At 45.6% G+C, this 26,505-nt stretch overlaps 1 protein-coding gene across 3 annotated transcripts; it reads right to left on the bottom strand.

Moving 5' to 3' along the window:
• Positions 1-668: 668 nt before the first annotated feature.
• PHF24 (PHD finger protein 24) lies at positions 669-26,505 on the bottom strand. Of its 3 annotated transcripts, XM_037035936.1 has the most exons (10): positions 26,324-26,380; positions 13,644-13,730; positions 13,122-13,180; positions 12,795-13,013; positions 9,194-9,379; positions 7,060-7,138; positions 6,558-6,763; positions 6,061-6,221; positions 5,654-5,749; positions 669-5,070 (listed from the first exon to the last, which is right to left on the bottom strand). In XM_037035936.1, exons 3-10 carry the CDS (start codon positions 13,167-13,169, stop codon positions 4,974-4,976), a joined length of 1,092 nt encoding a protein of 363 aa, XP_036891831.1. In that variant the 5' UTR covers positions 13,170-13,180; positions 13,644-13,730; positions 26,324-26,380; the 3' UTR covers positions 669-4,973. The 3 variants fall into 3 exon arrangements, with proteins under 3 accessions (XP_036891831.1, XP_036891830.1, XP_036891832.1); XM_037035935.1 differs by having other exon boundaries at positions 12,795-13,180; XM_037035937.1 differs by lacking the exon at positions 13,644-13,730 and having other exon boundaries at positions 12,795-13,180; positions 26,324-26,505.

Below are 26,505 nucleotides of genomic sequence, written 5' to 3'. Positions count from 1 at the left end.
GAAGATGAACTGATTATTTTATGAAAAACACTTAGAACTTCCCAGTGCATAATAATAAAAAATGTTAACAAGCATTCGTATTTGGGGCCCCTTTGGGTTAGAGGTCGTTTCTGTCTCTGAGCCACAGTCTAGAGATGCTTTCCTGCTACAGGTTCTGGTTTTGTTTTTTTCTAGGTAAAAGGGGTGAGTGGGGATTCTGTAGTCCTCCAAAAGCTTCTCCAGATTGTAGTTTACCCAACCCTATTATATCATATTAAAACAACTAGCAAAGTGGGTAGGAAACTTAGACCAAGGAGGGCCCAGAAGACAAGGAGAAAACAAGCCAACTAGCTTCCCTACTTTCTAGCTCAGCTGAAACTGGGAAAAGAAGTGTCTCAATGGGCAATACACAGAAGACAGGCTTAGAGGCCTCACCTGTTCCTCAGTTTCCCCCCAAACTGGCATCTCTTAAGTACTTCCATGTAACCCCTGCCTCCTCCTACTCCCACCAACCACTGGATTCTTCGGAAGGTCAGTACCAGGAAAGCTCTAGAAGGAGAGACACTGTGTTCTTGGAGGCCACAGCTTCTCTACTTTGTCTTAGACTCAGACTCAGGAATTGGCTAATGACAGGAAATCACACAGAAACTCACCAGATGCCCCAAACAACAGGAAACAGGAAGCTGAAACAGCATAACAATCTCTTTATTAGGATTTCCACTGCACCCAGCCTTCGAGAGCATCAGCTCCTTCTGGAGTGAAGGCTGAGCCATGGGGAAGAGCATGCAGCTGGAATGATGGGAAGACAGGGCTTGGGCGTGTTCCCCTCAGCTTACTGCCAAGTTACCTTCCTCAGAAAAGCACATAGGAAAGGCGTGAGGGACCACAGGGTGCTGGGCCCTCCATTGTCATTGAGTACTCTCAGAACCCCCTCACAAGCCTGAGTTTGGCTGGAAGACAGAGCATAAGGCCATCTAAGTCCTGTGTTTCACTACAGATATGGAAAGGCCTTGCTACTTACACCTGTTCATAGCTGTGGTCACACTAACCCATTCTAGACACATTGCAATTTGGGTTCTTAGTCACTGGCTCAGACCAGACCTGATACCCTCTCTATGATCCGGCATATCAGGGTATGTAGGCCAGAAGGAAGATTTTCCTCAGTGCTAGTTGAGTCTAATGGAAATTGATTTTTTTTCTTCCAAGGTTGCCAAAAGCAGTGGTAGTGGGAAAGCAACAATGGGGAAGGTGCCCAGTCCTGCCCCACTCTAGGGCTGTCAGGAATGGGCACGGTGCATTAATATCCCCCCCTCAGCAAGATCTCTGTTGTCTGGGCTACAAGCAAGGCCCAGAGAGATCTTGGGCCAATTCAAATTCAGCGGCATGTAGTAGAAATTTTATTCCACTGTAATAGAGGGTTACAAAGGGTTATGGTTACAGGTGCTGCCAGGAGGTCCTGAAATTCTGGCATCGAGGCTGTTCTGCCTTTTAGTGACACGTATACATCCCTTTGCTCTGCTGGTTGGAACAGGACATGCTTGCAGGGTCACTAGAACCCGTTTACGGCCCCACCTGGAGGTTACTCTTGGCTCTGGGTGGTCAGGGCTCACCTGGGGCCCTGCCAGGCAGCTTCTGCTAAGCTTCCTTCTTGGCTTTAGGCCTTCCCGGCACTACTCTTATTGAAGCTGAAACCTGCAATTGTTGAGGTTATGCTTTAGGCTGAGAGGCCTAGGCACCATCCTGGGCTGACCCCCCAGTGAGGTGCCCTCTTCCCAGGCAGTTTGATTCTGTGCTTCCCATTCTGGTGATAGGAATGGGGGAATTCCCAGATTTGGCCACTGAAACAAGGCCAGGGTGACATCCCTTAGGGAGCACCAGGGCTAGAAAGGCCAGTGTCAACCCTGCAGCCCCAGTCACTTGAGCTGAGGGCAGGAAGAGGCGATGTGCTCATGGCTTTGGCTGACCTCAAAGGAAGAGCACTTGAAAGGGAGTCAGTACCTAGGAGTAAGCAAACAGCTCCATCCCTGGGGTCCAAAGGGGCCATTGCTCAAAAGTGCAGAACCTGCATCTGTTGGGGAAGGCTGGTCTTAGGAGAGGAAGCTATGGGGCAGACCTGGAGAGATTGAGGCCATAGCGCCTTCCTCAGCTGACTCTGTTGCTGCAGCTTCACCGAGTTACCTGTCTTTAAACTGGAGAGTGGGGAAGAGGACTGCTGGGGGAAACACAGGCTTAGGGCAGATGGTCTTCAGAGGAACATATTTATAACCCCAGCCTGTCTTGGTTGAGGGATGGGGTGGGTGGTGCCTGGGAAAAGCACTGATCTCAAGAAGACAAGACTGAAACATTTTCTCCTACCCTTATTAGAGTCACACACTAATTTCTGTGCTTGGCAGGACTTCAGACACTCAGAGTGACAGAGGGTATGAAAAGGAGGAGAGCTGCGTCCACTAGGTTTATGAAAGTTTGAAAATCTCCTGGACAGGAGGTTGGGGTGGGTCTTCAGCACTCTGAACTGGGGGAACTATGGAACCTTTCCTGTGGTAAAAAGTTAGATGCCTACGGAGAGGGTGATTGCTTTTCTGCCTCCTAGGACTCTCTTGGACTGGGGACTCTATCTTTTGTAGGGGTGGGGAGCAGTGTCCTCTGGACCCTCTGCAGCATACCCCTACCAGGGAAGCTTGGTGTCTTGGAATAGGCAGAGGTGGCCCCAAATGGGCCTGATCTTGTGGTGGAAGAACTCTGGGGCCCGCTTTGGCAGGCCCTGGGATCCGCTAGCTTGATCCGGCGCACGGTCTTTCACCACTCACCCACAGAAAGCTAGACGCTGCAGCTCCAGAGAGGTAGGCATGTCCTTGATCTGTGAAGGACAGGAAATGGGAAGGTGGACTTCCAGTCTGTGACTGAGACGAGGCAGGAGAAAAAAGCTGTTCAGCCCTAAAAGTCCACAGCTTGTCTTTACTCAAAATGACCTGTTCATAAGATCAAGCAGCTCAAGGCCATTGATGCAAAGAATGATTTGCCAGGAGAGTGAGCAAGAGGCCCTGTGCTTAATGTGCTTTAATCTCAGGCCAGGCTGCTTCAGATGCAGTCCTTGCACCCGAGTCATGTGCTTCCTTGCTTTTTGGGGGCTGGACTGAGTAACAACCCCTCCTACTGATCAGTCCTGAGTATGGGTAAGGAATATTTACCAGAAGCTGTGTTTTGAAATGTTCAAGATCATATACATGAACCCAGATCCATCTTCTGTCTGCTTCATTTCAGTCCTAAGTAATCCAACTCCAGAAGCTTTTCACTGCTTCCAGTTCAAGCAGTTTCTGCAGGAGGAGACCATATACCACACTCCTGGTTGCAGCTCCACCTTCTTCTGAGCATCTCAACACTGAGCTGAATGCTGCTGCTTCTGGAAATATCCTGTTTAGTATGAGTTACTTCAGCAATCGGGATATGTTAGCTTCTGTATGACTGAACTAACCTCCTGTCAAGTAACTCTTGGTAGTCAGATCTGGCTAAACCTGCCATTAGGTTGGAAACAGAAACCTGAACCGAAGGGCCAACCTGAGGGCTGATCCACAACATGCACTGACTTGAGAACTTAGGATAGCTGGGACTTAGAGGCCAGGTGTGGTGGCCTTGTGGCAGCCTCCACTTATCCCCAAAGTCCTCTCATTCTAGGCCCAGGCCTCAGTCTGGTGGGGAAGAACGTGTAGTTAATAGTGGGGAGAAGTAGCAACTGAGGCCTTATCTCAGTGATGGGGAGAAGGGAAAACTGATGCCTTCTGCAAGGCTTTGCTGCTTAATCTGCTTAACAGACCTGAGAAGCCAATTCTCTTCTCAGCTCCTGCCTCTTATCCTAATTTCCAGGGTGATGGAAAGGAGACCCTGCTCAGGGCCTCTGGAGCTACGGAAGAGGCTGGCTCTGTTCTCTGTACAATGGCACACTTTTCTAGGTCTACATTTGAGCTGAACTGGAAGGATGGAAAAGATGGGCCTTCTCCTGTTCTCTTCCATCCAGATCTTGTCCTCTTTGGAGCCCAGGCTGCAGGGCTCCATGGCAGCTGACGTGGGTGAAGCATCTAACATGCAGGGCTGTAACTCCTGCCATCAGACTGATTCCACTCAGGGCCCCTGGACTGTAGGTCATGAGCTCACATCTGAAAAACAAGGGCCAGGGTGGCTCGCTTTGGTTTTTTTATTGTTCTTCTAAAGACTTTGACTTGAATGTCCTGGCTGAGAGGTTCTAGACTTCTGGGTCCCTGGCAAGGACTACCTCCCCCTTTTCTAATTAGGATTCCACAGACTAGTCACCTTCTCTGTTACCAGGAGTTGAAATTTAAATAAATAATGGGCTGAAGTGCTGTGGTGGTGTTTAACCATTTTCCCACCCCAACACATCCGAGGGGTACGATACACATCTACTGGAACGGTGGCTCACCACTGAAGGGATTTTCAGTGGGGGAACATGGAACCTGCATTTCCAGGAGAGCATGTGGATCTGATATGCCCCTTATTAGGAATCACTTGGTCAGGGTCTTATCTAACGGAGTTGGAACTGGCCAATAGAATAGGGTGAGTCAGGACCCCTTCATCTATACCAGTGGGTTCTCAAAAGAACTTCAGACACTTTTAAACCAGAAGAACAAGGTCTCTGAAGGTGTGGACAGCTAGGAGTGTATGTGTGTGTGTGTGTGTGTGTGTGTGTGTGTGTGCGCGCGCACATATCCGTGTGCCGTGGCAGGTCCAGTGTACCATGTGAAGGTAGCCAGCTGTTTCCAGGACTGGGCACTGCCACAGCTCCCAGGGCTTCTCCCTGTGCAATGAATTTAGTGCCTCTGTTGTGAGGTGAATAGTGGTTTCGGTGCCATAACGCTTGGTGACAAACTGAGATGCCGGCAGTGCTCCATCCTTGTAAGTCTCTACTGCGGGCTGGTAGGGGAAAGAGAGAACGAAAAAGGAGAGAAAGCCACTGTCCCTGAATTGAATTTCTCTGCTCCATGCTATCCAGGGGGTTTCAGGTGAATGGCTGCACTGTTTGGGCGAGCAGCCAAGATGTAGATGACATTCTCTCGCAGGAAGGTAGGCCAGTCCACAGACCTGGAGTGGAATCAAAGCACAGGTTTGTGAGGCTGGGTGAAGAGCCCAGAGGCTGAAAAGACCTGACCCAGTGTCAGCATGGTTTGAGTTGGACAAAACTCAGGGGAGACCTGGAAGCCTGACACGGTTATGGCCAGCTGTCCTTCCAAGGTGACAGACCAGCTGGCTGGCTCTATGGATCTGGGGTCAAGTGTGCACTATGGGAACCTGCTCTCTGGGTGGGCATTTGCTGGGGTGTTTTTGGTCTTTGGTTTTTCTGGATCTTTTAGGTTGCCAGATAAAAATTTTTATTTATTTTTAGAGAGAGGAGAAAGGAGGGAGAAAGAGAGAGAAAGAAAAACATCAATGTGTGGTTGCCTCTCGCATGTCCCCCACTGGGGACCTGGCCTGCAACCCAGGCATGTGCCCTGACTGGGAATTAAACTGGCGACCTTTGGTTCACAGGCCGGCACTCAATCCACTGAGCCACACCAGCCAGGGCTGGCACTTGCTGTTTTGAGGTGACAATAGGTAATGCCCTCTTTTATTTGTGTGTGTTGGGTGGTCAGGGGAGCAGATGGCCAGATGAGGAGGTCCCACTCACCTGGACTCATGCTCTGTGGGCAGCAGGGCCTTGTCCTGACTCTTGCTGCTGCTGCTGGCTGGGCTGCTGTCTGCTATTGGACCCACATGGCTGATGCTGTCGGGCACAAGGACATGGACATGTAGTTAGGAGTGGGACAGTGAAAGACCCGGCCCTCTCCCAAACTCCAGTGAACCCAGGGCTCTAGATGGTGTGCGTGTCTAGGCTTTCTGACACAGGGCCACAGTGTGGAGTACAGGCTGCCCGATGCCTCAGCCAACAGGAGTCACTGCCCCGTCTAATACATAGGAGGATCCTCGCCTTGCTGTTGGCAGGAAAAACAGAGAGCATCTTTCATATTTAGAGGCATGTGGCATGGAAAAAGGAGGCAGGTACATGAGTGGGGGCAGGGATTGGTAGGCGCAGACCTGACGCTGGAGGAAGGAGCCTCTGGGAGGTGTTTGCAGAACCAGGAGTGCTGTGCATGGCGGCACTCTGCCTCACTGATGGTGCTCCCGTGGCCCCACGCCAGGAAGGTGGCTCGGGCTCGCTCCCGCTCCTTGACAGTCAGAAGTCTTAAAAGAGAGTTCTGGGGAAGAAGAGACAAGAGCTTGGAGGTGAAAATATTCTGTAAACTGTCAGCCACAGAGAATTTTACCTCCATCAACACTTCCGCAACCTCCCTTTGAAGCTGCCCAGGGCCTTTCTCGTAGCACCATCTGCAGTGGTGTCCAGTGCAAACCAGTCTTCCCTGGGCGGTTTACCAGCCTAGGCACTGAGTCATCTGTCATTGGATGGAACCTGAGCTCTTTTCTGGTACTGGTTCCTGCTAAGGAAGTACCCAGTGCTCCACCAACCTGCCCAGCATGCTCCCAGGTGTCTGGCACCCAGCATCCCATAGACATTCACCCCAGCTGGCCTTTACCTGGGGACGCAATTGCTGCAGGAGTAGGAGGGACTCATGGGACAAGAAGTCAGGCCACTCTACGTGTCCTCGATGATCAGGATCCAGGGCTGCAAACTGGCGGGCTGCCTGCTCCTCTTGCTCCTGGCTTAGAGTCCTGTCACTGTCCCCGCGCTTTGCTGCTTGGTGGCGGTAGCGCAGGAAGTCCTCCCATGTCAGGGAGCAATCTAGGGGGGATGCACCACATGCTTGCCATGCCCACTCCTTCCTCAGCCTATGGGGCCCTCCACTCCACCCTCTAGGGTACCCGCTAGAACCCCATTCATCCACAGTTCTTGCAGAATCTTTTGTCTCCAACAACCAGAACAACTCAGGCGTGGGTGCCCCTGTTGGCCAACAGCTTGGGAACAGGGACCTATTTGCCCTTTACCCCCCAAATTCCAGGATACTCCTTTCATACTAGAAGGGATGATGGGGAAATCTACCTAGCACCTCTCCATTCAACAGTATCATCCAGCCTTACCAGGGATGACTTTACACTGCTGAAAGGTCTCTGTGAGGCTATACATTTCCTCCTCAGTTAGCAGCAAGTTGAGGTTATCCTGGGGGTGGGGGGCGAAAGAAGCTGTGTCAGTGGTCACATAGTCCAAAGAAAGGCCAAAGACCAAGAGAAATGGAAATAGTATCTGAATTGAAAGGCAATTCTGAGATCACCTAATCATAGCCACTCATTCATATTGAGGAGACTGAAGCCCCAGAAGGAGAAAGGTCTTGCTTCAAGCTGTTCAACTGTGGGGCAGAATCTCCCCCAGAACCCAGGTATCCTGACTCCAGCCCTGAGTCCCTTTTACTAAAACAGTGTTTTTTTTTTAAATTAAGTTTTGTTTTTTTATTTAATTCTTATTCAAGTACAGTTTTCTGTTTTATATTCCCTGCCCTGCCCCCCCCCCGAGTGCTCCCCACCTCCCTCCCATTTCCACCCCCTAAAATAGTGGTTTTAAAATTATTTTTTGAGATACCCTTGGGCTCTCTTGAAGTGCTTTAGGAAGGTGCTGCAAGGAAGAAAGGGTCTAGTAAGTGGGCAGGATTGTGAATCCCTGGCCCCATTAACCAGAGCAGCTACATCTTTATCCAGTTTATGGATTTGCCTTCTGTGTTAGACTGCGCTTGAGGAGTTATTTTAGTTCAAAATAATTTCAACTGTAACTCTGCTCTTAGTGGGTTGTTGTTTCACTTTAAATTACTTGTTGTTTTCACTTTAAATTACTCCAGAATGGTTTTGAAAGAGAGATCATGACAAAGTTCTAAAACCAAATCAGGTTTATTTGTGGTGCCATAGCTGGTTTTTGTTTGTTTTGTTTTCTTATCTTTACCTGAGGACATTTTTTATTGCTCTTTTAGAGAGAGAGGGAGAGAGAAACATCGATGTGAGAGATAAGCACCGACTGGTTGTCCCCTGTAGGGGACCAGACCAGGGATTAAACCTACTACCCAGGTACCTGCCCTGACTGGGAATTGAACCCACAACCCTTCAGTTATGGGACAATGCCCCAACCAACTGAGCCACACCAGCCAGGGTGAGAAGTTTTACCTCCAAAAGAGTACTAATAGGTTATTTTGTTAACATTAATTCACAATCTTTAAAATATCAGTTTTTTTCTAGCAGATTATTCCCCCCCAAAAATACCAGCAAAGAACAGAAGCAGACACATTTCACGAATATTCATTTGTGGATTTCATACGGAATTCAAACCATTCCTTCAATAACAACTTCTGAGGACTTTGTATATCCTGTGCACAATGATATGTGAGATGTTCGTTGTGGCCGGGGTGTCCAGTACACGTGTGGAGTAAGAGCAAGAAGGAATGACAAAAGGGAGGTGAGGCAGGCAGAAGCCGACTGTGAGGTGCCTCAAATGCCCTCTAGTAAGCCCCTCAAATTGGGCCTTTGTCCTGAGAACGAGGGGAGTCCCTGAAGGGTGTTTCAGTGTGGAGTGCCACACTGTTTCAGTGGTGAGATCCTTGGCTGCTGTGTGGAAAATGGATTAGAGGGGCTATGTCTGGGGGTATGAACAGCAGTTAGGGGGCTGTTGCAACAGTATAGATGAGAAAAGATGGGTGACCAAGACATGAGAACAGAAAAGAGGGGAGAGACTTCAGGGATGTTAGGAGGTAGAATCACTAGGACCTGTTAACTTACTAGGGGGATGACGAAGCAGAGAAATGAGTTGGGACTGGTAACTGGGGGGTGAGGTCAGGTGGTATTCAGCTTTTGGGAGAACGATAAGTTCACTGAGGGGCATGTCAAATATGAAGTATGTGTGAAGCATAGAGATGAATATAAGTACAGGAGACAAAGACAATTTAGGTCTGGACACACAGATTTGAAAATCATCAGTTAGATGGTAGCTAGAGGCCAGAGATATTGCTAAAAACCCTACAATGCACACAGCCCCCGCAACAAAGAATTACAGTGCCCAAAGTGTCAATAGTACTGAGGTAGAGAGATCCTGTCCTAGCTCTGGAGCCCTTATGTCTGCTACTGGAAAACTCTTTAGGTCACTGCCTAGTAACCAGCGTTCCAAGACTGGGCCTCCAGAATAAATGCCACGTCCCCTGTGTTGCAGCAGCCCACTGTCCCTGCAGTCCAAGCTCACACAGTAGTGGCAGCTCCAGCCTGTTTCCGTGTGTGCCATCTCCGTCACCTCTGCTGCACCGTCTCCTTGGACGTAGCCCATGCGACGCAGGCAGCCATCATGAAAAACCCTGCTGCAGACCCTGCATGGGAAGAGGCTCTCGGCTGTCCAGACCTCACAGACATCACACATCTCATCGTTGACAACCTGGGGAAAGATGGCAGGAATGAACAGGGATGTGTAAGTACAGGCAGCAAGATCCTATGGCCACCAAGCACAGAGCTGCCCACATAGGGCTGGATCTCCCTGGAGCAGCTTAGAGGAACAGTTCCAACTAAAGCACTATTTCCTGTCTTGTCTCTCTGGAAGGCAAGAACCAGCAGGCTCTTCCAGAGAGACTGCTCAGGTCTCTGTGACCATGTTTCTGAACAGAAATGCTACCACCATTTTGGGAAAGAATAATCTGTTGTGAGAGACTGTTGCAGGCATTGTCGGACACTTAGCATCCTGGTTTTCTTGGCACCAAATACCACTGGCAGCTCCTACAGTTATTGTGACCTCCCCAAAGTCTCCCCACCCCACAGATTTCCAAATGCTCCCTACAAGGGGTAGTACTATCCTTAGGTGGGAAAGCCGGCAGAAGACCTGCCATGCCTCATTCCTGTCACCTACTGCCCCGAGTCTTTCACTAAGACTAATCTAGAATGCAATGAACATTATTATTCTTGTGAAAGAAACACAAAGATTGTTCTAAAGTCAACTCCATCTTTCTGGATTTGCATCTCACTTTAACCATTACCAGGCCTCCCTGTCCTGCTGCCTGCTCCTCATGTCTAAAGTGAGGAATCTGCCCTGGCTGGTGTGGCTCAGTGCACTGAGCACGGGGTGCGAACCAAAGGGTCGCTGGTTGAATTCCCAGTCACAGCACAGGCCTGTGTTGCAGGCCAGGTCCCTAGTGGGGGGTGGGGGGAACATGAGAGGTAACCACATATTGATATTTCTCTCCCTCTCTTTCTCCTACCCTTTCCCTCTCTCTAAAAATAAATAAAGGCTTGTCTATTTTGTTTATCTTTTCAAAAAACCAACTCTTGGATTCATTGATCCTTAGAATTGTGCTTTTAGTCTCTATGTCATTTAATTCTGCTCTGATCTTGGTTATTTCCTTCCTTGTACTTGCTCTGGGCTGTCTTTGTTGTTGTTCTTCGAGTTCTTGCAGGCGTCGGGTTAGGTGGTATGTTTGAAATGTTTCTATCTTCTTTAGGTAAGCCTGTATTGCTATGAACTTCCCTCTCAGGACTGCCTTGGCTGTGTCCCATAAGTTTTGGGTTGTTGTGAGTTCATTTTCATTTGTTTCCAGAAACTTTTTGATTTCTTCCTTAATTTCGATATTGACCCATTCGTTGTTTAATAGCATACCATTCAGTCTCCATGATTTTGGGTGTTTTGGATTTTTTCCTGTGGGGTTGGCATTCAAATTAGAAATGAGGAAATAAAACTGTCATTGTTTGCAGATGACATGATAGTGTACATGGAAAATCCTATAGACTCTACCAAAAAACTGCTCGAACTAATAAATGAATTTGGCAAAATAGCAGGATACAAAGTTAATATCCAGAACTCAAAGGCATTTTTGTATACTAACAATGAATCAGCAGAAGCAGAAATCAAGAAAAAAATCCCATTCGATACAGCAAAAACAAAAATAAAATATCTGGGAATAAATCTAACCCAGGAGGTAAAAGACCTGTATGCAGAAAACTACACAACACTGAAGAAAGAAATCAAGGAAGACACAAACAAATGGAAACATATACCATGCTAATGGATTGGAAGAATTAACATCATCAAAATGTCCATACTACCAAAAGCAATTTACACATTCAATGCAATACCTATTAAAGTACCAATGGCATATTTCACAGACATAGAACAAACACTTCAAAAATTTATATGGAACCATAAAATACCCCAAATAGCAGCTGCAATGTTAAGAAAGAAGAACAAAGTAGGAGGGATCACAATACCTGATATCAAACTGTATTACAAGGCCACTGTAATCAAAACAGCCTGGTACTGGCATAAAAACAGGCACATAGACCAATGGAACAGAATAGAGAGCCCAGAAATAAACCCAAATCTCTACAGTCAATTAATATTCGACAAAGGGGGCAGTATCATAAAATGGGGTAAAGATAGCCTCTTCAACAAATGGTGTTGGGAGAACTGGACAGCTACATGCAAAAAAATGAAACTCGAGCACCAACTTACATCATACACCAAAATAAATTCAAGGTGGATAAAAGACTTAAATATAAGCCATGACACCATTAAAGTCCTAGAGGAGAACATTGGCAGGAAAATCTCAGATATTTCACGCAGCAACATTTTTACTGATATGTCCCCTAGAGCAAGGACTATAAAGGAAAGAATAAACAAATGGGATCTCATCAAAATAAAAAGCTTCTGCGCAGCTAAAGAAAACAGCATTAAAATAAAAAGACAACCAACTGTATGGGAAAACATATTTGCCAATGATACCTCAGACAAAGGTTTAATCTCCAAAATATACAAAGAACTCACACGACTTCACTCTAAGAAGACAACTAACCCAATTAAAAAATGGGGAAAGGACTTGAACAGACACTTCTGCAAGGAGGACATACAGAGGATCCAGAGACACATGAAAAGATGCTCAATATCACTAGCTATCAGAGAGATGCAAATTAAAACTACAATGAGATACCACTTTACACCGGTGAGAATGGCTATCATAAACAAAGCAATAAACAACAAATGTTGGAGAGGGTGTGGGGAAAAGGGGACTCTGGTCCACTGTTGGTGGGATTGCAGACTGGTACAACCATTATGGAAAACAGTATGGAATTTTCTCAGAAAACTAAAATTGGACTTGCCTTTTGACCCAGCAATTCCACTGCTAGGATTGTATCCTAAGAACCCTAAAACACCAATCCCAAAGAACATATGCACCCCAATGTTCATAGCAGCACAATTTACAATAGCCAAGAGTTGGAAGCAACCTAGGTGCCCATCAGTAAATGAATGGATCAAAAAACTATAGTACATATACACAATGGAATTTTATGCTGCAGAAAGAATGAAGGAGCTCCTACCTTTTGCAACATCATGGATCAAACTGGAAAGCATTATGCTGAGTGAAATAAGCCAGGTGTTGAAGGACAAATACCATATGATCTCACCTTTAACAGGAAGCTAAACAACAAAACAAACAAGCAAGCAAAATATAACCAAAGACACTGAAATAGAGAACAGACTGGCAGTGACCAGGGGGGAGAGGGGAAGGAATTTCAGGGGAAATAGGGGAGGGATTTAGAGGAACATATATAAAGGATACATGGACAACAACTGAGAAGGGTGGAAATTGGAGGGAGGGGGGGAGCATGGGGGTGGGATGGGATGGGAGTAATAGACAGAAAACTGTACTTGAAAAATAATCAAATAAAAAAATGGAGAAAAAATAATAAATAAATAAATAAATAGAAAAAAGACCAAAAAATTAAAAATTAAAATTAAAATAAATAAAATATTTTTTTAAAGTTAAAAAAAATTTAAAGTTCGGAATCTGCCCTAACTGGACACTCACAGGCTCTCTGGGCTCCAAGCAGATATCTGGAGGCTTGTCATCATCCAGCTTCCGGGTGGGGCGGATGAAGGCAGGGGGTGTGAAACGACTGTTCCTGTCAAACTCCTCAGGCTCTACTCCACGCCCATCGCGGAGCCTCTCCCAGGCTGCACGGTTGATGCTGCTCTCTTCTTGGAGCACTGGGGTGCTTGCTTCCGCTTCTTTCTCCTCCTGCACCTCCTGCACAGAACCCTCTACAGTGCCATGGGACCCTGGAAGCTCGCCTGTGCGTCGGATGGAAGGCCTGTCCCGTAGCCCCTCCTTGAAGGCAGATACAGCCAGGCTCACCTTCTGCACCTGCTCCACTGTCTGCCGCTTGGACATCAACACCCCCATGGCTCTGTGAACTAAAAGCAGAGGGGCCAAGACTCAGCCAATGGCTGACCATGTTGAGCCAATCAGTTTCAAGAAACTATCTAGGCGACGCTATTAGTTTTTCTCATTCTAAAATTCAATAGTGGTGAGGTGGAGAGAGTAATCGTTAAGGAACCAGAAGACCTTGGTTCTACTTCTTACTGGCCTTGTGGCTTTGGTTTCCCCATCTATGAAATGAGGGCTATCTGCTCAGCACACTTCATAGGGATGTCATGAAGATGACATTCATTCATGAGATTAACAGTGCTTAGTAGACTGGAAAACACTCTACAAATGTGAAATGGTATTTCTGTCTCCCTTCCTGTCTCAAAGCCAATTAGGTCCAGGGCTCCCGGGTCTCTACTACTCTGAAGCAGAGGGAGACTCGAGAGCTCAAGATTCTCCTCATGCCCCACAAGATGACTCAAGGCTTAAAGCAAGACTACAGCAACATACTTGCATTTCAGACTTCTGATAGAAGGAAAGTTCCCCCAGTATGTGCTGCACACAATCCATGCAGGGGTAATCCACATCCAATAGCTACTTTAAAAAAAGATTTAATTTATTTTTTAAAGATTTACTTACTTTAAAAAAGATTTTATTTTTTTATTTTTAGAGCAAGGGGAAGGTGGGAGGGTGAGAAACATCTATGTGAGCCAATCAGCTGCTTCTTACACGCATCCCAACTGGGGACCAAACACACAACCCAGGCATGTGCCCTGACCTTTGGTGACCTTTTGTTTTGTAGGTCAATGTCCAACCTATTGAGCCACGCTGGTCAGGGCTCAAATGCCTCTTTTTTGAGTCAGAGTGAATGAACTCCTATTTTTAGAGGACTCCTGATTAGGCAGTTAGGAAACTCAACCACTCTACCCATGTGGTCCAGGTTACAAACACTCCTTTGCCTCTCTAATTAGTAGCTATACCTCTTTATGGGTCTGTTTTCTATCAACAGACCCAACAACAGAGAGACTGACCCATTACAAGGTCTAAGGTACTTCTCACATTTCTAAGGTTTTGAATGTCACTCCCACATTTTTCTGCTCTCATCTTCTGAACTGTTTGAGAAATGTCCCTATCCTTTATAGGTTAAAAAGTATTATCATGCCTACTCTTCCTCAGCAGGGCAGAGCATTGTTAAGTGAGGGCGTACTGCAAAGCCATTTGCTATCTCCTAGTCAGAACGATCTTAGTGGAATTCAACTTCGGAATGCTGGTTCTACATATAGTGGAGCAGAGTCCATTTTAGCCTTGCTCTCAACTCATTATAATCAAGGCTTACTACACAGTACTATATGCAAGGCACTAATCACTCATCATAGGAAATAGAAGACAGGAGAACAGTCTTACCACTCAAGCTACTTAATATCAGGACTCAAAGAAGAGTGAGACAGAATGCTGGAAGTGCTTAAAGGAAGGAGAGACCACATACTGAGAGTCAAAGTGGACCTTAGAGGATGGGCAGGAAGTTATCCTTTTTTTCAGGGGGGAAAGGTGACAGAGGATAGGAGGAAAGGTTAGGGCCAATTAGAAGGCTGCTATAATAGTTCAGGCAAGATGTAGAGGGTTTCAGCTGAAATGGCAGCAGGAATGATGATGACTGGCAGCAGAAATGATGACTATTTGATTCCATGGAACTAGAATTAGAGAAATTTAGGAATAGAATAACTGATTGGTCAAAGGTAAAGGGAGAGAGGGTAGTTTTATATTTATTTCCCAGCTTTATTGAGATATAAGTGACATAAGTGGTGTGAGTTTAAGGTGCACAATGTGATGATTTGATACACACATACACTGTGAAATGCTCACCACAATAAGGTTACTTGGCACAACCTTTACCTCACATAATTATCATATCGTTGTTGTGCTGAGAACATTAAAGCTCTACTCTTATAGCAATTTTTAAAAGATTTTTTATTTATTTATCTTAGAGGGGAAGGGAAGGGGAGAGAGAAATATCAATGTATGGTTGCCTCTCGTGCGTCCCCTGCCAGGAACCAGGAACTGGCCTGCAACCCAAGCATGTGCCCTGACCAGGAATCGAACCAGATCGTGTGGTTCACAGGCCCGTGCTCAATCCACTGAGCCACACCAGCCAGGGCTCTTATAGCACTTTTTAAGTCAGATCCCAGAAGTTTTTCATCTTATAACTGAATATTTCTTCTCTTTGACCAACATCTCTCCACTCCTCAGTCCCTGGCAACCATCTGTTTCTATGAGTTCAATGTCTTTAGTCCATATATAAGTGAGATTAGACAGTTCTTCATTCAGTCTTTACTTTTACTTTTTTTTGTTAAAGATTTTATTTATTTATCTTTAGAGGGGAAGGAAAGGAGAGAAGGGGAGAAACATCAATGTACGGTTGCTTCTCATGTGTCCCCCACTGGGAACTGGCCCGCAACCCAGGCATGTGCCCTGACTGGGAACTGAACCACGATCCTCTAGTTCGCAGGCCCGTGCTCAATCCACCGAGCTATACCAGCCAGGGCTACTTTTAGTTTTTATTGAGTTTATTGGTGTGACATTGGTTAATAAGGTGTACAATTCTATAATATATCATCTGCATATTGTATTTTGTGTTCACCACCCAAAGTCAAGTCTCCTTCCATCACCATTTATCTCCCTTTCCCCTTTTCAACAGTCCCCACCCCTCAGACTGACTTATTGAGAGGGGAGGGGTTTTCCCTCTCCCTTTTTTAGAGAGAGGGGAAGGGGTGGGGGAGAGAGAGAGAAACATCAACGTGAGACACAAACATTGCCTGGTTGTCTCTCACATGTGCCCCGACCAGGGACCAAACCTACAACATAGGCATGTGCCCTGACCAGGAATCAAATCTGTGACCTTTCACTTTGTGGGATAATGCCCAATCTACTGAGGCACACTAGTCAGGGTGAGAGGGCAGTTTTAAAATGACTCACTAGAACAAAAGTAGCACCATTTGCAGAAACTGAAAAATAAGAAAGAGGGACAGTGAAATTGGATTTTGTACATGTTGATCAACGATGTCTCTGGGACATCCAGGCATTATGTTAACCTCTGCTTCAAACTTTTCAATGGTTTTCTATAGCTTGCAGGATAAAGTCCTCTAAATCAGTCTCTCTGTGGGGGCCATGAGGCTCTGCTTGGTCTGCCATCTTTTCTTACTCTGTTCCAACCCCACTGTACTTCTTTCAGTCCTTGTTTGGCTTGCTTCCTCCATTTTTTGGGAACTCTGAACATTCCTTCTCTCCTGAACAGTGCCTGTTCATCTCTCAGAGCTCAGCTCAAACACCGTTCCCTTGGGGAAGTCAGTGCCGACTCCCCAGTCCAGGGTGGACCACTCACAGCACTTCGCTCTTCTGTGCTGGAGCACTTATCTTTGCCATTACATATTCGGTAAGGCCAGCATCCGATCAATGTCAGTTTCCTCTATTAGACTGTTTTGACCCTGCAGAGTGCCCGTCTCCACTCTCCAGCAATGGGTTTGGAGAAGGACAGTAAACATTTCCCAATTAATTATGGAAACTGTGAAGAAGTCTTTCTGATATTTCATAAATTCTTAATATACGTAATATCTGATGACAGCCACGTCTTCCTTCCAGAAATAACTCTTGTATGTGCCACAGTGGAGCAGGTTCCTACCTTGCCTGGGTGCTTGTCCTACCATCAACTGTTACCAAAGAGACCCAATCCTTATTTTTGAATTTAAAAACTGGATGAGAAAAGATCCCCTATCCCCATTTGTACAATTTGTTTGTACAATTAAAGTATATGGCTAAGAAACATTTACTTTGAGTAAGTAACTGTATTTTACAGTATGGTGGCAAAGGAGATTTACTGAGGAAAGATTATTGATCAACTTCAGGAAATCGTTTAAGGTGTTCATGCCCCAGTGAGCAATTAATCATAAATTGTAATTTAAAAATCCCTTTTCCCCAACTGCAAAAAAATTAGACAATAGGGGAATGGTTCAATTATAGTACAATGGAAAAGTAAACAATAAGAAACATATTGAAGTACAAAGTGTATTTATTAATGTGGAAAGGTGTTTAAAATATATGAGTATATTCATGAAAAAAGCAAGTTACAAAAAATGCTCCCTTGAGATTTTCTTTTCTTTTTTTTCTTTTTAATCCTCACCTGAGCACATGCTTATTGATTCTAGAGGGGAAGGGAGAGAAACATTGATTGGTTGCCACCCCTTTATGCCCCAGTAGGAGACCTCTTATAGGCACACCAACCAGGGACTGAACCTGCAGCCCAGGCACGTGCCCTGACTGGGAATCAAACCCACAGCATTTGCATCAATGGGACAATGTCCCAGCCAAGTGAGCCACACTGGCCAGGGCCTCCCTGAGATTTTCTATTCTCTCTACCCTACTTCATTAAAATGACCCCTGTCATGACTCTTTAAAATGACTGCATGACTTCCTAATGGATCTGGGCCTGCAATTCAAAAAACACAGTCTTAGGATCATTTTACATTTTTGATTAGAGAACTACACTTTTGTCTTTTGATTTAAAGATGGTTACCTGTAAAAGACAAGGAGAACATTGTGGGATATAAGATAACTTTCCCCTTGGCTGAAGTGATGTAAGAACAGCACTTCAAGCTTGTCTTACGAATCTTGGTGGTTGAAAGGTCTAGCAGAGATGGAGACTACTAATATATCTTTGAAGAAAACACTACTCTATATGAAAGGCTGATTCTCTGACCTGTGGACATATATGTTTACAATAATATTTATTAGAGCATTGCTTATAGTTATTTAAAGGTGGAAACAACCTTGACAGGAATACAAAGTCTAGAGCAATGATTCTTAAATGGTGAACTTGCTGGATCCTGGGCAGGGGGAGGCGTCTATAAGAAACCCCTAGAGCCCTGACTGGTGTCTCAGTGGATTGAGTGCCAGCCTGCAAACCAAAGGGTCCCTGGTCAAGGCACAGGCCTGGTTGCAGGCTGGGTCCCCAGTAGCAGGTGTGTGAGAGGCAACCACACATTGATGTTTCTCTCTCTAAAAAGAAATAAACCCTTAAAAAAAGAAAAAAGAAAAAGAATAGGGGGAGAAGTGAGTGGATTAAAAAAGCACATCAATTATACTAGTTCCAAACAAACATGAAAAACAAATATTAAAAGCCACCCCCTTTTTTTGTAACATAGACCACAAAACATCAGAGGTTTGTATTATCTTATTGGTTCTTGGGGATACACAGAAGGTACTAGCTCCCTAAATGTTTTGGGGAAGCCCCTGCCAGAAGTTGTACAGAAATTTAGGGAGCAGTCATGACATTTATATTTATCAGCAAGAAAGCATGAGTTGAAAAAACATTGATAAATACTTGTTTGGAGACCTGGGATAACCATACAAAATTCACTTGTTCAAGACTGATATGTCGGAGTAAAATCAATGGTATTCATTTGCTTCTTAATGGCTTTTTCAGATAAAGTAATAGGAGTTCTGAACAAAGACTAGCCAATTAGGAGGGTTACTCTGTAAGTGAACTGACTCATTAATAGTGTATCAGCAAATGAACCACAGTTATCTCCCAACACAACGCTACAACCATTATTCTCTGTAAGGATAACAAGAATCACTATTAAGCCAGCTCAATTTTTTTTATCATGACATAGCAATGGTTCGGGGTTTTTCTTAAAGAATTTCAATAAAGACTGAAGATGACATCCACCAGCAAAACAAACATATATGAAAACTAATGAAAAGGACTTTCTGGTCCTGACCACAGGATCTTGGAGCACTGCTCACCATTTCACCTGTGATGGTTCAACCTTCTAGGCCCATAATGCAGATAATATAGAACAGGAGCATTAAAAGAAACCATCAAAATCCAAACAAGACACCAAGTCATTTTGAATCAACATGGCTTTAATTTTGAGACCAACTGTGAGAACAAAACAAAATTGGATTTCAAAACTGAGGCTAAAACCCTGAATGCTTAATGGAGAGACTCAAACTTGTACACAAAAGACCCGTTGATTAAAAGCAAAAATGTGTTGAAATATCCAAAATGGGTACCTGTGGTGTTTGAGCAATTAACATAATCAGCTCTAATTTCTAGAAAAACAAGTGGTGGTGATTAGCGATGGGTAAAAACAAATGCCTGGTGAGAAAACCATGGCCTCTCCTGTGCTGGAAGAAATCCTAGGAAGAGGAGTGAGTTAAAAAGGAAATCAAGTTGCAAAGATCCCATAAATTAGACCTAATGATTACTTCTTTGGCTGGTGAGTATACTTGGGGTTTTCTGCCTCCCTAACAAGGATGCAAGAGGGATAAAAAGACATTGTCCCGAGAATGATGTGACTGTCAGGGAATCTAGGGTATCCAGGGAAGGCTTAGAAAAAAACCTCAGGCTAGAGGAGCAGGTGGTGTCAATGACAGAGGGACAAGAAGGCACAAGGGAGAACAGGGCTGTCTGACTTTGATGATCTGGAGGAAATGAAATTGATGACAAGCAGAATCTTTCTTCAGGTAAGAGAAGTCTGTCTAGATGTATTTGTCAGGCAGTAAGACATATGTGGGCAGCTTGGAATGTGTGTGTGCAAGACACACCCAGGCTCTGCAGAGCACAGGCTTACAACGGCAGTGGGATTATTTATAAGGTCAAAGTGGTGGGAGTAGGAGTAGGAGGGGCTGCTCCACAGCTAGAGTTGGTGGAGAAATTAGGAGGGGGAGGCAACTAGGGGACCTTTCTTCCAAAGCTCTCAATAAAGATTCATAGTTGTGATGAGCCTGGGGATCGACTCTCCTAACAGGTAGGAGTTTCCACATTTGGCCTGTTACTTACTTGCTTTCAGCTGATTCTTGATATGGGAATGGCAGCTGTGTGGAAAAGGCTCAAAAGCAATTAAAAGTGATTGCTTTGAGGTTATGAGGGCTTCCCTACATAGGAACAAGGCAAAGAAAACTTTTGTGTCAGGGGACAGGGAAAACAACCAGAGTGGGCTGAGCAGGTGGTAAAAGGAATCTTCGTTTTTCACTGAGATTGAGAGGGAGAAAAATCTAGATGGTTCTCCCTGACTTCCGTGGAGTGTGTGTTCTATACATTTTTTTGAATTAATGTTGCAGAAATGGCTGGAAAACATAAGTTTATTTGAGATCATGGTATCCATAGCCTTTCTCTTCCTCAAAGTTGGCCAGAGAGACTGATCAGACCAAATCTTCAAAACTCAGTTCCAGAAACTGCAGTCACCAGCTCATCTCATCTGCTCTACTTTCTCAGAGGTGGACCCTAATAGGGCCAGCAGGGATGCGAACAGGGAACCATACAGTATTTATAGGTAATTTCTTTGACAAAGGGGAGAGCTACGAAGTTTTGGAGTTTAGTCAGTGTCCACAACCACAATGATAAGAAAAGAGAGGCTCATATTACCAAACTTAAGATCCCCTGCATCTGTGCTACATCATGGAGCACTGTGGCCTGGCCCGCGTGAGGGCGGGCAGCTGTCCTAAAGCTACATGTAGGAAGCCCTTAGCCTTGGCTTTAGCTGGAGACACCTAGCGTGAGCAACATCTGCACATGAGCTGAAAATCTCAAGATGATGGATAATTGGCTCTAGGAAGCATGTGCCAGAAAGACTGTCTGAGAGCCTCACAGAAAGCCACATACCTAACACAGAAGGTGACCAGCCACAGGGTATTGAAATACAAGCAGAACCAGGGTCTAAGAGTACAGAATGTACAGCACAGACCTTAAGTTCATTACACATTAACATCTGTCTTGAGACTTTAAACAAACAAACAAAAAACTTAAAAAAGAGTCCCTTTACCCTCTTCTGGCCTTTGAGGAAAATCAAAACCAAAATGGCCTGTCTCTTCTCCAGCTGGATTCTTGAAACAACTAGGTGTTTTAGGAATCCAGCACCTCACCACAGTGCTCTTGCAGCCTGCTCCTAGTCAGCCATTCTGTTGCCTGTCAGTAGCCTACAAACTACTTCTGGTTTTCATGTTTACAGACCTTGAAGGGGTTTGCCTGGTACCTTCCTGTTCTCCTCCATTTGCCTATGTATATCCAGCACCTTCCCGTTCTCCTCCATTTGCCTATGTTTATCCAGCACCTTCCTGTTCTCCTCCATTTGCCTATGTTTATCCAGCACAGCAGCAATGGCTTCAGTCTGACCAGGAAGACAGTCAGCCCAGGAAGACACAGGCATCCCAATTGCATGGAGCTCTTTAGGGGTTTCCAAGGAGAAGGGCTGAAGAATGAGTAAAACTGTCTTCCTGCATTCAGCTCAAGAGAATAAGATGTGAGGGAGGTCCTGCTGTTGTTTAATATTTACTGAAAGCCCACATGGCCTAATATACATGAGGACAAACTTATGGTATGATCTTTAGCCTCTCGGGACCTGGGATGAGTCTTCATGAAAAGCTACAGTGCTGGCTTCCCACAGAAGCAGAGCAACAGTTTAGGAACAGCACACCATCAGCAATTGGCTGATGTAATTGCACTTCGCAAGCAGAGCTTTCCAGCAAGATGGAGAGGCACTCTTTGTTCGCTGCTCTGGGGCCCTGAAGCACAGATTCAGCCTCATTTAATGCACTTATTACACCATAATTATCACGACTTGTTTGTTGAGTCTACAAATATTTGCTGAGTGCAGCCTACTATGTGTCAAGCACAAATCAGGTACTTAACTGTTGGTAGAATGACAAAGGGAACCTTACTCAGCCTGAGAATGCATTGTGAGTATGTTCATGTGTAGGGGGCATAAGTGTGGGATTAAAAAAAAAAGGTGTTGCTTGAGCTAAATTTTGAAATATGAGTGGGAGTTACCCTAGTGGATAAGGGAAAAAAACATTCCAGGAAGAGGTAAAAGCACATGCCAAGGCATGGAGCTATATGGGGACTCCATCATGGCTTAGATGGTATGAAGCCAGCCGGGTGCTGAATATAAATAGGTGAAGAAACCTGCCTTCACATAAGAATCAGCTCAGAGAACTGGTCTTAGATAGTATGCTTAAGATACTTATTTAAAGGGGAACATAAATTTGAATTTCGGGGAGAAAAAAAAGAAGAGTATTGGATTTTCTGAGGCTAGGAAGCAGGATAGCCCGGGTAAGTTCCAGGGCTGACCAGGGATTCTCCTGCTTGGCCTTTGGACATAACAGGAAACTCCTCTTCATAGCCTACGAGCTGGTAAGGGGTGTGACTCATTGGGGCTTCCCCTCTGGAGGACTCAAAGCCTAATTAGAAGGCTAGGAAGGAAGGAAGGAAGGAAGGAAAAGAAAATGAAAAGAACCCTGGCTGGTGTGGCTCAGTGGACTGAGTGCCAGCCTATGAACCAAAGGGTCACTGGTTCCATTCCCAGTCAGGGCACATGCCTAGGTTTCGGGCCAGGTTCCCAGAGAGGGAGCATGAGAGGCAACCAGACACTGATGTTTCTCTCCATTTCTTTCTCCCTCCTTTTCCCTCTGTCTAAAATAAATAAGAATTTTTAAAAGAAAAAGAAAGCAAGCCAGTTAGCTTATACATTTATTTTATGAAACATTTCTCAAACCAGAGATCATGTACTTAAAGGGGCTCTGTAAATTGTAACATGTTATTAAAATATAAGATACTGTCACAATTATCATAGAAACCAAGAGTGTGGCCAGGTTACTCAAAACATATGGGTGAAAGTAATGTGGGTAGGACAATGGCAGGGGAGCTACGAATGTGGCTGCTGGAGGAGGCACAGACCAACAGTTGCATTTCAGTGATGCCTGGAAAAAGGCATACTCTATATTAATTCCTGTGGATAATCTGTAAGGCTGTAATTTTCCCCTTACTTTTCTTACTCTTTATAGTAAACTACAAAAATGCAGCCTGATTCTGTGTGAACTTCTCAAAGGCAAGGAATTCTCATATTTATTCAGCTTAGTGCCTGGCAAGTAGGTAGCACTTAGTACATATATGTGATTCTCTGAGGGGACTGCTGGAAGGATGGAGGGAAATGGAAAAAATAATCTGTCTCCAGCTGGACATTGATGGTGTTGATTTCTTGGTCCAAAGCTGGTAAGCTGGTTAGAAATGGTCATTAAGATTGAGGGGTAGAGTGGATAATAATAGTCCCATCAATTGCTTCTCGGCCTTTTGGCTAAGATGGAGTGTTTTATCAGTTTAATAATAGTCCCATCAGTCCTGGCTGGTGTGGCTCAGTGGACTGAGCACTGGCCTTCGAACCAAAAGGTCGCCAGCTCAATTCCCAGTCAGGGCACATGCCTGGGTTGCAGGCCAGATCCTCAGTAGGGGGCACCAACTACACATTGATGTTTCTTTCCCTCTCTTTCTCCCTTCCCCTCTCTCTAAAAATAAATAAATAAAATATTTAATAATAGTCCCATCAGAAATGAATAAATCAATTTGGGAAATGAAGGTAGCAGAAACCAAGAGCACTAGTGGGGAAAAGCACCTGGGACTGGAAGATACAAGTCTGTTGCTAAAAGAAAGGAAACTATTTTCATAAATATGATCCACTTAGAAACAGGTGTACTAGGGAATAAAATACAGGGAGTATGGGAAATGGGCTGGGGACTGGCCTACCATTCGTGTTCCAGGAAAAGGAAGTGATGTCAAAAAGATGGCAAATGTGTGAGGAAGAAAATCATAAGAATGTGGTCAGAGAAGATTTGGAAGATTAAAGGCTGAAAAACCCAGATATATTAGTACCACTCAAGTGAAATTGGTTGAGCCATTCTTTCCCCTTTTATTTCCCTTTGTAGAGATCAATTTTTGTTTTGTTTTGAGAAGATTAAGACACCTGGTTACATTCTTCACACCTATTCTAGAATGATTTGATTTGCAAGCTCATGTTGTGATTAGGTGATAGTTAGACTGTATTCGTAGACAGTGATATCCAAGGTCAATATTGGGGAACATCTGGAGCATGTAATAACTTTTTCAGGGTTACGCATGAGTGCGATACCAAGAGCTCACGAGGAATAGACCAGTTTAGGAATAAAACCTTAATGACAAATCTCTGAATTGGAGCAAAGATCATATTTGCCGGCTTGCTTCTTCTGATTTTCTCTAAAAATATATAGCCCTGCTTACTTTGGTGTGTTAAGCTTATGAGACGGGTTTGAACTGAAAGGGGATTATAAACAACTCTGTAGTGGGGAGGTGCTAAACAAATATAAATTTGTCAGTTTGCTCCACTGAGCTGTGCAGGAGGTGCCACACCCCGGCTGCAGGCGGCCATCAGGTTAAAAAGAAAAACTAACAATGGGCAAACCAGGTCGTTCTGTTTTTTCACAAGCCTGATGTCTTTTCTCACTACATAACCCCAGGAGCCCCAGAAAGCCTCTGTTAGAGGAGGATGTCACTATGTTCGGCTGGGTGGAAGAGCAACAGGAAAGATCTCTCAGAATGGCACTGTGGTGAATTCCACTACTTGGCTTCCTCACCACTCCATTCTTTTGTTTGTTTGGTTTTGGACAAGAAACCTGGAGTCTATCCTTGACCCCAAATTTACGTGCTTAGGGTTCAGGTGGAATGAAAGCCCTACCACAGCTGAGGGGGCAAGATCAGGGTGCATCACTGTCAGGTGCAGACCCTTTGCACTCCCCAGACAATGTTAAGCCTTCTTTGGTTCTGTACCATCCTCCTCCTCATGCTGAGGCATCCTCCTGAGTGGTATCTGTGAATCAATGTCTGCTGGTGCATGTATTCAGATGGCCATAGGACAGTGTGGATCATGCTTCACAGAAGTCATACTGTCTCTCTTTCCTCATCTTCAAGACATCTGTAGCAGGGAGGGTTGTCTCAGGAGCCTCCGTCCTCTGAAGGGTTCCCTCTAGTTCCCCAGAGCAAACCAGGTCAAAGACTACACCCAGAGGTCTCTCCTAGACCCTCTTAGGTCCAGAGCCACCCAGAGGCATCTTTACTGTGAAGCTGCTGGTAAAGGATGCCACACCCTGAAATCTGGAGATTCTGTGGGAATCAGTTCCTGCAGCAGTCTCATCCTCAATTAAAATGTCCTAATCCACTTATTTAATCATCACATTTACTGAGCATATAATATTGTAAAGCCCGATGCTTGGTATATTAATGCAACATATAAAAATACATACATTCTTGCTTTTGCCTCTCTTGGTACTTTTTCCCAAATATTCTTCGAAAAGCAGATTTCATGATTACAAGCTTTGTCACCTTGGGCAAACTGCTAAACCTGAGTTTAAAGAGCCTAATGTTTAAAAGGAGATAATTTCATAAGGCTGTTGTAAGGATTATATAAGATGTTAAACATCTCTGGTATAGAACCTGGCTCAATGGTGCTCAAGAATCCTACATATCCTTTCTTTCCTCCTTCAAAGGACTTTCTTTACAGGACCTGTCAGGGCCAGTTGCTCCACCTGAGCTTACCTCTTTCTTCCTCATGGTCAAACCCAGGGATTCAAATCTTTCTTTGCTTCAGAGGTCTCACTGGTCCTTCCCTTCCTTGCACCCTATGCTTTTTTAGAAGTTCCTGCCTCCACTATAATCCAGCTTGCAGCCAACTGGGTTACTATCCAGAATAAAACTCCTAATGAGGGGTAATGGACACAGGCAGCAGCTCCACAAGGTCCCCCCACCTCTGGACCACACTGAAGGGACAAAGTTAAAGGGAGGTCAAGGCCAAAGTCCTCTGGGCATATAGGAAGTTATTCCTGGCCTGGATCCCATGACAGGATCCCCTCCTCCAAAGCAGAGGTTCCTTCCAGACAGTTCTAGGGCACCTTCTAAGGTCCTCCTTTACATAGGGCCCTCTGTAGGGGTCCACCCCCACCGCGCAGGCTCCCGAGGCTCCCCTATGGTCCCTCACGTTCCCAAACGGTCTTCCACTGAGGCAACTCCAGAGAGTACCCTTGCCCTCGCCTAGTCACACAGACGCTCTCTTTGCGACTGTGCCCTCCACACCGGGCCTCCCCGTGGCAGGAAGGCTGAGAGAGCCCTGGGAGTCCCCATTCACCCAGGGGGGTCTTTATGGGAAAGGCTCCCACTCACCGCCTCGGGATTCCCCCAAAGGGTGGAGGCAGCAGGCAGGGTTTATTCCCTTACACAGGGACCCCTGGGGGCGGCTCCCACACAACACCTCAGAGTCCCCGGAGGGTATTCCGCGGCCCGAAGACCCGCCTCGTAGGGTGCCTGCCGGGTCCCCGCCGCCCTCGACCCCGCTTACCGGGACTGTCAGGGTGCGGGACGCGGGTCCAGGGGTGGCGGACTACACCGCTGGCCCCTCGCCGCCCATGGCCGCTTGGAAGGCGGCGTGCTGGGGCCGAGAGCCGGGAGCAGGCGGCGCGGGCGGAGGAGCAGGCTGCGGCGGCGGCAGCGGCGGTGGAGCGCGCCTGGAGCACACCCACC

This window comes from Sturnira hondurensis, unplaced genomic scaffold, assembly GCF_014824575.4.
Source record: "Sturnira hondurensis isolate 20B ecotype Veracruz unplaced genomic scaffold, ASM1482457v3 Scaffold0022566, whole genome shotgun sequence".
NCBI lineage: Eukaryota > Metazoa > Chordata > Mammalia > Chiroptera > Phyllostomidae > Sturnira > Sturnira hondurensis.
The sequence above is the reverse complement of the archived record's forward strand: the minus strand, read 5'-3'. Positions and strand labels throughout refer to the sequence as shown.

Bases quoted from the DNA above. Each gene is read 5' to 3' on its own strand.
- PHF24 (XM_037035937.1), bottom strand. From the start codon at position 13,169: ATGGGGGTGTTGATGTCCAAGCGGCAGACAGTGGAGCAGGTGCAGAAG. The intron at 7,139-9,193 runs GTGAGCTTGGAC...CCCCACCCCCAG, and splicing joins GCTGGAGCTGCCACTACTGT to GATAACCTCAACTTGCTGCT. The intron at 6,222-6,557 runs GTAAAGGCCAGC...CTTCTTCCCCAG, and splicing joins TGCAGCAATTGCGTCCCCAG to AACTCTCTTTTAAGACTTCT.